The sequence below is a fragment of the Protobothrops mucrosquamatus genome, unplaced genomic scaffold (assembly GCF_001527695.2).
Source record: "Protobothrops mucrosquamatus isolate PMUCROS unplaced genomic scaffold, P.Mucros_1.0 scaffold1298, whole genome shotgun sequence".
Taxonomy (NCBI): Eukaryota; Metazoa; Chordata; class Lepidosauria; order Squamata; family Viperidae; genus Protobothrops; species Protobothrops mucrosquamatus.
In genome coordinates, this window is record NW_015387500.1 from 419,578 (window position 1) to 431,921 (window position 12,344).

At 42.8% G+C, this 12,344-nt stretch overlaps 1 protein-coding gene across 1 annotated transcript; it reads left to right on the forward strand.

The window, feature by feature from the left end:
• Nucleotides 1-3,917: 3,917 nt before the first annotated feature.
• Nucleotides 3,918-12,144, forward strand: LOC107292222 (C-Jun-amino-terminal kinase-interacting protein 3-like; the record flags this gene model as incomplete). The annotated part of the gene is made up of 4 exons (XM_015821294.1): nucleotides 3,918-4,235; nucleotides 10,554-10,674; nucleotides 11,219-11,289; nucleotides 12,053-12,144. Coding segments are annotated over exons 1-4 (602 nt in total), but the record flags the coding sequence as incomplete, so codon positions are not given.
• Between the last annotated feature and the right edge of the window lie 200 nt (nucleotides 12,145-12,344).

Genomic DNA, 12,344 nt, shown 5'->3' on the forward strand with positions numbered 1-12,344 from the left:
GGAAAGAACATTTTACTCTTATAGGTAGAGCTGGAAAATCCAAAAGCGTTTCATAGATATGGGTGCATTTTATGGCAGTTCTAAAGATTAGCTGTTAACCTAAAACTGTATAGTTCTCAGAAATAATCCTCACTCACTGTGCTGTTATGTAATTCCACCAGAGTGCACCACAGAGGAAGGAGCTGAAAGCATCCATTCATCAACTCTGCAGTGAGATTTATTCCATCAAACTTTTAACTTTCCTTCCACAGCCTATTAGCAGTTATTCTAAGTGGTTGCAGGACAGAGAGAAATTGGAAGGATCCGATCTGTTAGTGCAGCTGATAATTCAGCTCCTTTTGGTATCTGAGAACAGCTTCTACTCATGTCAGCTATTATAAGACATTTAGCAGTAACAGCTCACCAAAATCACTTTTCCTTTTTCCTTCATTTTTGCCATTATCTATTTATGTTTTTCACATTATAAGCCTCCAAGCAGGAATGGACTGTTACTAACTTTATGCACGCTGCTTTGGGATAATAATTCTTTCTGTAATTTAATTATCCACTATATAACGTTCATTTTGGGTGCGATGCAGAAGGGACTTAGATGGTCAGTTCTGATATACAGTATTTGGGCTACCAATTATTATTTTTTTAGCAGTGGACAGGGTGTGTTCTCTACTGGGCCAGCCAGTTTATTTGTTTTGGTAAAAATCAGCAAAGGCCAAAACTCACTGAAAGGAAAAAGGAATAGGTAAGCAAAAAACATAATTTCTGAAGCTTGATTGCATCCAAATTGTAGTCAATGTGCTGGCAATTAGCACAATACAATATTGGCACAGAAATATGGCCTGTAAGAGTTATAAATTGTGCGCTTGAGGTTGTTGAAGAATCCCCAAGGAGTTTCCAGAGGAATATACTGTGTACCATTCTATAACAGAAAGCCAGGAAAAGGTCTTTATAGAGTCATGGGCAGAGGAAAAAAACTGTTATTTCAATTATCAGGTTGATCCCGTGATAGGACTAAACTGTAGATCACATAGAATGGAGCCAGGTCAGAGTAAAACCCTGAGCCAAGAATTGATCAGGTGGTCTGGATTGGATAATTGGATCTGTTGGTTGAAAATTCTGGGAATCGCAGTCCTAATGCATCTGGATGTCATAAGGCATGGAATAATTGCAGCACGGTAATGCATTTTGTTGGAGTCAACTTTAAAAGAACACATACAAATTATTATTAAGCTTATCCAATTTCATGGCAAGCAAAGCAAAATGTGGGAATCACATGCGATGAAAAAAATATCTCTGCAAAATGGGATAGAATTAAGATAGAACAGATGAATTTTTCAACTTCTGTCACAAGCAGTAATATAGCCATGGTCATTCCTAAATGTGAAAGTAGATGCTTTTAAAACTTAATCATATAACCAATATGTTAGCAAAATACTTACTGCTGATAATTTCTTGTGTTGGGAGGAGCATCCGGCAGTTTTCCCAAACCTCATTCTGCCTAGAGACTTGCTGTTTCTTTTTTATTTGCTTTCTTCAAAGCATGTATGCATTTCTGCATGTTTTTATTTCCTTTTACCTTATCTATTTTGTGCACGTGGGAAGAGCAACTGCTTAAAATCAGACTAATAAAAAAAGCCCCAAACACTTTGATATCAGCTATCCAAAACTCCATTCTACAGAGATCCTGACAAAGCAATCCACAGCCTTGAACAATCTTTTACAGCTCTTTTATAAGTAGCGAAAAAGGGTTTCCCTTGAGTGTTTTTGGCTCCCTGTTCTTTGCCTTCTGTCTCTTCAGAACCCAGATGCTTTACAACCAGTCTCAGATCCTCCTAATGCCTCATTGATTAGTCATTTGGGAAGTGTGTGATTGTATGTGGGGAAGAAGGATTATATTACATGCCTCTGGATATGCAGTTAATTTCAACTCCAGTTCTTTGCTGAGATGGTAGTAAGACTCTCTCAGCTGAATCTTTTACTGTTTGCTCTTCAAACTTCCTATTAATAAAAAACCCAAATGATACATACCTCCCCCAAAGATCTCATAAACCATCAACAAAGAAAGCAAAAACAGAATTGCTGAAAAAGATAGCAAATGCTTTAAAATTGCTATCAAATAAAAGTACAGTTCACCATACCATAATGGCAGTCAGTTTGAGACCAGATTGCCTGCTTAAACTCAGTCTTACATTCTAATGGAGGAATTAGACTGGATAGGTCTGCAGAAAGAACTGTTCTCAGTAAGAAGGCTATTATAGGGTATTGTAAAATCTGTAAAATGGTTATTGTGGGCTGTTGTAAATACAACTACCCAGAGTCTCTGGGACGTGGGCTGTGTACAAATGTAATAAATATAGAAGTAGCAGTCTTATTATATTTTGTCAAGGACATTCTAGCTATCTAAGAACACAATTTAATATATTTTGATGTTTGCTAATGAAGTTACTCCAAAGAGTTTGGTTGAATCTGATGCACCAGGAACAACTGCTTAATGGCAAATTTTTCTCCCCTTTAAAAAAAGAAGCATAATCCATCAGGAATGTATCTTTGTAGGAGCGAGACATGTTAATCCATATGGTGGCAAAAATCATAAGCCTTTTCCAACTAAGAATTTTTATTAAAAGTCATAAGCTTTTTGTGAAGTACCAATGACATCTGTTAAAATGACTCATGAAAGGAGGAGGAGGAGGAGGAGGAGGAGGAGGAGGAGGAGAAGGAGAAGGAGAAGGAGAAGGAGAAGGAGAAGGAGAAGAAGAAGAAGAAGAAGAAGAAGAAGAAGAAGAAGAAGAAGAAGAAGAAGAAGAAATAATAATAATAATAATAATAATAATAATAATAATAATAATAATAATGAAATATTGCGACCTGGCCGTGGAAACTCCACGATTATGGATGAAACGTGTAACAGTGATACTCATTGTCATCGGGGCACTGGGAACTATGTCCCAAAACTTTGCAAAATACATCAAGAAACTGCAGCTTCCTGCAATAACTCCAGCAATATTACAAAAAACTGCGCTACTCGGAACATCTTATATTTTAAGGAGGTACCTGGTTGACACCTAGGATGCTGGTAGCAACCCGTGTCAACCATCAGCGCCAGCCAATTTGAATGCTCAGTTGACTGAGCTTTATGTCTAATGAATAAAAGATTATTATTATTATTATTATTATTATTATTATTATTATTATTATTATTATTATTATTATTATTATTGTTGTTGTTGTTGTTGTTGTTGTTGTTGTTGCTGCTGCTGTTGTTGTTGTTGCTGTTGCTGTTGTCGTCATTATTGTTGTTGTTGTTGTTATCATTCTCCTCCTTCTCTTTCTCTTATTAGTCTTTCTGTGATCCCGTGTATCCACCCCATCAACTCCAAAGAAAGTCCGGAATGGGCCAGGGGAAGAGGGTTGGACTAGAGGACCTCCCAGCTCCCTTCCGATCTTATTACTCTCTGTTCTACGTTCAGCAGCTCAGGAAAGCCCTTGTTGTTGTTGTTGTTGTTGTTGCATCCCCCAGCCCAGGCGGTTCAGGAAGGAAAGCCCCATCCCTGGGCCGGGAAGGAGGCTCCCCAGAGACCCCCTGCTCAGCCTCCCCTCCGGGAAGAGCCGGCGCCCGCCCGCCGCCACCGCCTCTCTGCCTCTCTGCTGCGCCTGTGCGCGCAAGGCAGGAGCGCCGGGGAGGGGAGGAGGAGGAGGAGGAGGAGGCGGGCGGGCGGGCGCCGGGAGTGGCCAGTGGCGCAGGGCCGGGGCGAGCGGGGGTGGGCAGAGCCGGCCGAGCGAGCGAGCGCCGGAGCGGTGGCGAGCGAAGCCGAGGCCGGGGGAGCATCACCGCCGCCGTCCATCGTCTGCAAGCGGGCCGGCCGAGCAGGTGCGGCGGCGGAGGGGAGCGCCCGGGCTGCGGCGGCGGCGGCGCCTCCGCCAAGATGTTGGAGATCCAGCTGGACGATGGCGGCGTCGGCGGCTACCCCGGGGACGACTACTGCTCGGGCTCGGTGATGTCGGAGCGCGTCTCGGGCCTGGCCAACAGCATCTACCGCGAGTTCGAGCGCCTGATCCGCTGCTACGACGAGGAGGTGGTGAAGGAGCTGATGCCGCTGGTGGTGACGGTGCTGGAGAACCTCGACTCGGTGCTGACCGACAACCAGGAGCACGAGGTGGAGCTGGAGCTGCTGCGGGAGGACAACGAGCAGCTGCTCACCCAGTACGAGCGGGAGAAGGCGCTGCGCAAGCAGGCCGAGGAGGTGAGCCGGACGGGCAAGAGCCCCCCCCCTCCTTCCCTCCTTCCCTCCTCCCCTCTAGGGCGAGTCGGAGGCCCGAACTTGGCCGAAGGAACCGGGGTGGGAAGGCTGCGAGGCCTCTCCGGCCCTCTGACTCGCGGGCACAGCCGCAGGTGCAGCTGAGCGTCCGTCCCTCCATCCTTCTCATCAGATCGGAGCCCTCAAAGGAGTAGCAGCTTCTTCTGTGGAAGGAGAAGCATCGCTGCTTTATGATGCTGTGAGCCTTCGTAATCTTTGCCCCCCCCCCCCGTTCCTTGGGCCCGAGGGGGAGAAGCTCCGGGCCAGGGGGCTGAGCTCCAGCTATTCAGCTGTTTTCAGCCTGGCCTGTGTCTGAAAGAGGGCTCTGGCTGCTGTTTCTCTTAGGGTGGATTAAAATTAAAAAAAAAAATGAAAGCAGGTTTAGAAAAACATTGGGTGAGGGGGCCTAAATCTGGAGGCATCTTGGAGCTTGAATTGGTTGTGAATTGGCTTTCCTGAAGGGCAAAGAGGAGAGGGTGACTCGGATTTATGGAGAAAAGAGGGGAAGGGAGATGAAGTTGGCTTCCAATGAATAAATGGCATAGTGGGGAGGATTCGTTTTCCCCATCACTTTTCCCCCAACCCCATCAAACTAACGGTTCTGGTGTCGGCCATCCCTTTTTCCTAGCTCCAGCGGGTCAATCGTCTTTCAGAAGTTTTCGCTTCTCATTCTCATCATCAACCTTGATCTGTTCCGCTCGAGATAATAGGAACTGTCATCCAACAGTTTGAGAGCCCCTTTTGGTCTAGTATTTAGAAACCAGGAGATGGTGAATTCTAGTGCCGCCTTAGGCATGTAAATTGGCTGGGTGACTTTGGGCCAATCACCAGGAGACCGTGAGTTCTAATGCCCGCCTTACGCATGAAAGCTAGTTGGATGACTTTGGGCCAATCACCAGGAGTTGGTGAGTTCTAATCCCACCTTAGGTATGAAAGCCAGGTGGATGATTTTGGACCAATCACCAGGAGACTGTGAGTTCTAGTGCTGCTTCAGGTATAAAGCTGGCTGAGTGACCTTGGGCCAGCCAGTCTCTCTCAGCTCAACCCACCTCACAAAGTTGTTGTGGGAAAAATAGCAGGAGGAGGAAGTATGTATATTCACCACCTTCAGTTAGTTATAAAAAATAATAACGGTGGGATTAAAAAAACCCTTAAAAAATCAAAATCAGAGGTTGCTAGATGTAGGAACTGCTGGTATATTATGTCGGCATTCATCCAAATGCCTTTTCCATCCCTCTTGGCAGGCAACCCAAATAGATTGGCTTGTCCCTGTATTAATTCCTGTCTGAAAACTTAATAATTTATCTTTGGAGGACATCAGAAAGTCACCCAGCTAGTCTTTTGAAAAATACGTTTTATCTGTCCCAATTTTTGAAAATATGCTCTCTTTTTTTTCCTCTTCTCTAGATTTTCAATTTCAGAAGTTTAGCTTGCTTCCTAGCAACTGCCTTTTCTTCCACTTAGCATGTGGATGTACCATCCATGCCTTTCTTAGCCTAGTGAAAAGAACGTGTTGGGGCTGATAAAAATGCCAGCAAAAATATACTTTCAGTCATTGCATGGAATAAAAAGATACATTTGTAAACATAGGAAGAACCAAATACAAAAAGGGCTTTCTTTGGTGGTGGCAGGTGGCCAGAAACCACATCTGAATAACATAGTTAGTAGATGCACTCGATCTGCAAGGATTTCTTGGCCCCGTTAAATTATGTGAAGTGCTATGTGAATCCAGCCGATCCAGCAACTTGGATTTTCTTGTTGAGAACAAAAACCAAAATGGAGCTAAAAGACTGAATTCAGTTCACCCAGTGACTCGATTCATTTAGCGTGCTCTGCTTAATATGTTAAGCGAGTTCAGACACTGTTAGTTGCAAGGAATGGTTTCAATTTTCATGTGGCATGCAATCTTCCATCAGACTGTTATTTTCTACAAACCGTGGTTAGGCAATAAACACGTCTGGCTTTGGTGAGTGACTTCCGAGAATCTTCCGATTGCTTTCGTACATCATGTTTATCTTCTAAAGTCCTCCAATTGCGTCCTGCAGTTTTGTAGACTGGAGTGTGGTTTCGATTTCATTATTTTAAAATGTTGCTTTATGGATGATGTCTTGCTGAGATGGGAGGCTAGGAGCTTTAATGTGGAAGATGGTGCTGTCAGGGTGGATCTTTTTATTTTTATTTTTCAAGATTCATCTTTCTTGGATGTGTCTTTCTATTAAGTCAGCGGGGAGGCCTGGTCTCCCATTGTATTTCTACCCGTGGTGTGGCTTGGACTAAGATGGGCAGCTTGTGCATTGAAACAGAAATGAGAGCTCCCAAATAATTACTTACCCATTTCTGTAAAAGCACTTTTGTGGCTGACACACTCTGACAACCACTGAATTGCAAGTGTATTAATACAGTTCCTTTAATCTTGCCCAAATTAGAAACAAATCCGATTTCTCATTCTCGACAACTTTCGGTATATTTTTTATGACTGTGATCTTGCTTTATGTGGGGTAAGCTCACAAAATATTATCATCATGATCCAGGCAAAGTCAAAACCAGTGGGATTTACCTTCTGTATGGGCATGTGTGTAGGCTTGTGTTATGGAGGTTGTGCTGATTTCAAATAACCATGTTAAAATAGCTATCTGCTTCTCTGGATAAGACAATTACAGACATTTGATGCTTTTTGTCTGGGCCAGGTCTCTAGATCCTAAGATTAGGAAAGAAATGATTGGTTGTTGCAAAATTATGACTATTACAGAAGTACAGAAAAAGAATGAGCTGCATGGTGTTTTTATGTTACCTTGGGTACACACCTTAGCACAAATAATCTGGATATTTTGGTTTTCGTTTAGCTTATACTTTTGAAGTAAAAGTATGTAAAAATATCAGTCATGGCTTAGTGCCATGAGCCTGTGCAACCATTATGACTCAATGAACCACGGTTAACATGAACTACGGCATAGTGGGAAATATGAATCTATGGTTTGTCAAACAAGTTTTTATTTGTTAATTTTTGTAATTTTCTGATGGACGGTTGTGAGAATGGTAGAAGAAATAAGTGAAGTTGTGGTAGAAGAGGGGTGTGAGATGCCTATCTCCCTAGAATCCATAGAAATACACATAACATTGTCCTGAATTGTTCAGAATTTTCCTGCTTCCTGAATTGAATTTTTCCCGGATTTCCCCTTCCCCCAAACTACCAGATCAGAAAAGAAACCAACATTGTTGCTTTCCCCCTCCTTTTTTCTTTGTGTGAACTAGGAAGGAGCTTGTCTTGAGATGTTTTCTCAAATTACTTTCTTGGCCCAAGGTCAAGCAACTTTTATCTGGCTTGGCTGTCCTCTTATCCTTCAAATCCATTTCCTTTGCCCTCTACACAAAGGTGTGTATATCTATTACAAACATTAAATTCCTGAAATTATTGATGGGGAAAGAGAATTTGTTAATCCGTGCATACTATACACATCTTTATTTCTCCTCAATGGCTGTACAGCAGAGTCTTCCAATCTAAGCAAGTTCCAAATATGCTTCTTGGGGAATTCTGGGAGTTGAAATCCATACACTTCAACCTGGAACTGGTTTAAGTTGGGAAACCCTGTTACCTATATGACCTCTACCGTCAGAATAGAGTGGATTATAAGCCTTGATCTAATTCGTTTGATTTTAGCTTGGCTTCATAAATTTCACACATTTCAGTAAACCACGATTAAGCAAACCTGGACAATTGGGAACAATCTTAATATTCCGTACAGTCATTGTACCTATTAAAAGCAATGTTAATTACTGGGTTGAGTTGCAGCATTCTCAGAAATGTCCAGTGCAAAAAAGGGCTTTTCCACTACTTGGTCTAGCTAGAGACACCAGATATTCCACTTAGAAATTACACACACACACACACACACACACACACCAAGAAAAAAAAAGCTTATTAATACTTGTTAATTTGTGAAACTGATTGCCACTGACATTTGAGAGAGGTCAAATTTAGAATGAGTCTATGCCTTTTGCCTATTTAGCAGCATATTGTTTAAACAGGAATATGGCTGTCTGAGACACAGCCAAAGGATTTTCACATCATCTGCTACTAGATTTTTTTTTTTAAATCAAAATACGTATTGGAGCATTTTATCTTCAAAATGTATACAGTTTCCACTGAGCTGTCATCCCTCCCCAACTAGGCATTTGCAGCTTATGACTTAAATTGGCGGAAAAGAAATAAAACTCCGGGGTGCTGAGTCTCTGTAATAAAAGATTTTAGCATGGTTTGGCTTTGAATGATAATCACATTTGTAGACATTGGTTCATTTCCACTTCTTTGCTAGCATAAAATTAGAATTATTCAGGTAGTCAAGATCTCTGGATTGGTCTGTTTTTATTCAGGATACAGTGGCATCATAGACTGATTACGAATACATTGTTTTTACTGTGTTACTATTTTGAAAACTAACTTTTCTCCAAGTTTCCAGCCAAAGAAAGGACAACAGAATAGAATTCAGTATTTTATTGAGAAAAAATAAGAGACCATAGGTATGTAGTAGACTAGATTCCTTACCGTCTCCTTTCTCCATTGGAGCTTTCTGAAAGCCAGTGATGGATATTAAACAGACTTTGTGTTGATTATTTGTTAGCTTCCCCAAATTTATCAGATTTAATCACTCTGTCTTGTAAAAACAGTGAAGAAAAACAGTGTCATTCTGCCTGATCATAGAGCAGTGTCTTGATGGATGTTTTTCCACTAGGTAGTGTAGAGCAGGGGTCCCCAACCCCCGGTCCGTGGACCAGTACCGGGCCGCGACATGCCAGTAACTGGTTCACACAAACAAGCAAAGCTCCATCTGCAAGATGCAGGCTGCACACAAAACCACGCACGCTCCGGTCCACGGAAAAACCTCTCTCCACGGAAATGGTCCCTGGTGCCCAAAAGGTTGGGGACCTCTGGTGTAGAGTGCTAAGAAGGGTTACAATTCAAGGTGCTGGTTATCACCTTTAAAGCCCTACATGACTTTGGGCCAAGCTATTTTGAAGGACTGTCTCTCCCCTAATACATCTACCCAGCCCACCAAGACGGGAAGGCAGGGCATGTGACAAGTTCCCATCGATCAGGGGTGTACATCTGGTGGGACCACAGAAATGGGCCTTCTCAGTGGTGGCTCTTCTTTATGGAATATCATTGTCCCCAAGGTACAGGTGCCCCCCCCACCCTGTTGCTTTTTTCAAAGGGCCATTAAAAACATGGCTTTGTCAGCGAGCCTGGGGACCATGAATGGAGCTGGAGCCAACCCAGTGGCTGATTTGATTGTGTTATTGTCATGGAAACTGGGGGGGGGTTAATGGGTTTTTATTATCTGATGGATTTTTTTTTTAAAAAAAATGTAAATTTTGTTGGGCGGCTGTGTAACTTTGTTTAATAAATAAAGGGGAAATGGCAGAGCCGGTGGCACAGTTCAGCAGGGAGTCCCAACAGATGAAACCAAAATGGAATAGAAATTGGTAATGCAAACAGCCGGTTTTATAATGGAGACTTTTGTATCAGCACAAGGAGAGGGGGATAGTGCTTTAGATCGATAATGGGGAACTGGCCAAAGTTATGCAAGGCCTAAAGATTGTAGATATCTGATACCATCTTTGTGTTTGCCTTCGAGTCTGCATCCAGCACTGCAGACAAAGGAAGAAATGTTACAGTGCAGACAAAGTTTTTTTGTGCAAAGCCAGAACAAGGCCTCAAAATACTGATTTGTTCCGACGAAAACAGCTGCTATATCAGTGATGGCGAACCTTTTAGAGACCGAGTGCCCAAACTGCACCCCCAAACCCACTTATGCATCGTCGGGTGCCGGGTGGGTGTGGCCCATTGGGTGGGTGTGGCTGCGGTGGTAATGGTAGACTGGGTGGGACTAAAAAGTTCAATCAATTCCAACTTTGCAAGATCTTTTTTTTTCCCTGCAAGAAGTTGAAATTGACTGATTGAACCTTTTTTTTTTTGCACATGGCAGCGGAGGCCTAAAGCGAAAAGGTTTTATAAAATCCAGCCGAAGGCCTAGGACTGGGGTGACGGCAGCGCGCATGCCCACAGAGAGGGCTCTGAGTGCTGCTTCTGGCACCCGTGCCATAGGTTCGCCACCACTGTGCTATATGCTTAAAACACATGCATTTTCATAGGAAAAGTGCACTATTTGTAAGAAGGGACCGTCTTTGAAATGATGACAGCTCGTAGTGAAAAGTCACACTTTATCTGCTCACTTCACCCGTTTCTGTTCTTTATGTCTTCGATAGAAATTCATTGAATTTGAAGATGCACTGGAACAGGAAAAGAAAGAGTTGCAGGTTCAGGTGGAGCACCTGGAATTTCAAACACGGCAGCTGGAGCTGAAGGCCAAGAATTATGCCGACCAGAGTGAGTAAAGCCGTTCCCAGAGTTTGGCCATTCTGCTGCATTCTATACACAGATTTTATTAAGTTTGGTTGGATTTCCCTGAGTGCCTCGTGAACTGCATCATGACAAACCCCTAGTTGGCTTCAGAGGTAAAACATTTACTGGAACGTAAAAGGTTCCTGCTTCAATTCCTGGCCCTCCAAATAAGTTTGCATAGGGAACCCAATCCAAATCTGTATAAAGAAGCCACTTGCATTAGATCAGCCCATGGTCTGACTAGGCTCAGGGTGTGGCTATTTCTAGCTTGGTTTAAAAATTCAGAGACTGAATCTAAGAAGCCTACCTGGAAGGTATGTGCTGTATCAATTAAGCCAGCAGGAAATCCAGGCACCACCTATTCTTTTGTTCATTTGTAATTTTATAACAAGGCCTTGGGAGTAAACTAGAGCAAGCTTGAAGACGTATTCTCATTCCATTTATAAAGTTGTTAGTCTCATCTTTCTCAGAGTGCTCTGTTTCTCCTCAACCCGCTTTATTTTCTTTTTTCTTTTTAAATAATCAACAGTTTCCCGGTTGGAGGAGCGCGAATCTGAAATGAAGAAAGAATACAACGCCCTACATCAGCGGCACACAGAGGTATCTCCTCTTTACTAGGAGAGTGGATGAAAAGTTGATTATTATTAGTTGGCATGTACGGGTCTAGGAGTAAATGACAGTGTCAAGACTGCTAACATCGGATGTTCTTGCTTGCCATATATGAAGAAGCAAACATGTTTTATTTAGCCTGCATATCACTTCTAGAGTTAAAGCAGACAATGTTAGCATAGCGGGTGGGAAAGTATGATAGTTAACCATAACAAAATTTCAGTACAGCATTGCCAAGGTCAGCTGTAACCAGAGGAGTTACGGGAGGGACAGTTCACACTTCAAACTAATTGGAGAACGTGATTGATGACTGTGAAATGAAGGAGTGAGTTATGCTTTGTTGCGGGTAATTGGGGGTGGGAGGATTCAGTTTTTGGCTTCATTATGTACGTGCCGAAGCTATGTAGCAATAAAAGGATTCTTTTAAGGTAAATAAAGCCTCAAAGTTCTTTGAAAAGCTGCTTCTTTTCGGAACCATGACAGACAGCAGTAACCCTAACTCCTTTCAGATTTGTGGGACTAGGTTCCCATCTTCTCTGATCTTCTGTTCTAGTATAGTGGGTATTGGAGTACGATCATAGCTGGAAGTTTGTAAGTTCTGCTTCTGCTGTATAGACAATCCAAAACACTATTTATTTATTTTTTTAAAAAAAGAAAAGCCATTTTCCAGATCAGAAAATGTTGGACTCGGGTTGGACAATTCTAAAGTGGAGTGGAAATCTGGATTAAGTACTTTCTTTTTCTTCTTCTGCAGATGATCCAAACCTATGTGGAGCACATTGAGAGATCCAAGATGCAGCAGGTCGCTGGAAATAGTCAAAACGAGAGTGGTCTGTCTGGGAGAAGGTAGGGGCCCCTTGGCTCTGCCCCCAAGGAAGTAGAGTTGCCAGGCGAAAAGACTGTTCGGATCTTGCGTAGATGTTTCTCTTTAAGTAACTGAAATGAGCATCTTGGGAAGATACCTGAACCGGGCTGCATCTTTGAGCCTCAGCCATTTGGAAACAGGCTGAATTATGATGGTGGGACCTGCATGGGGAGAGAGTGAA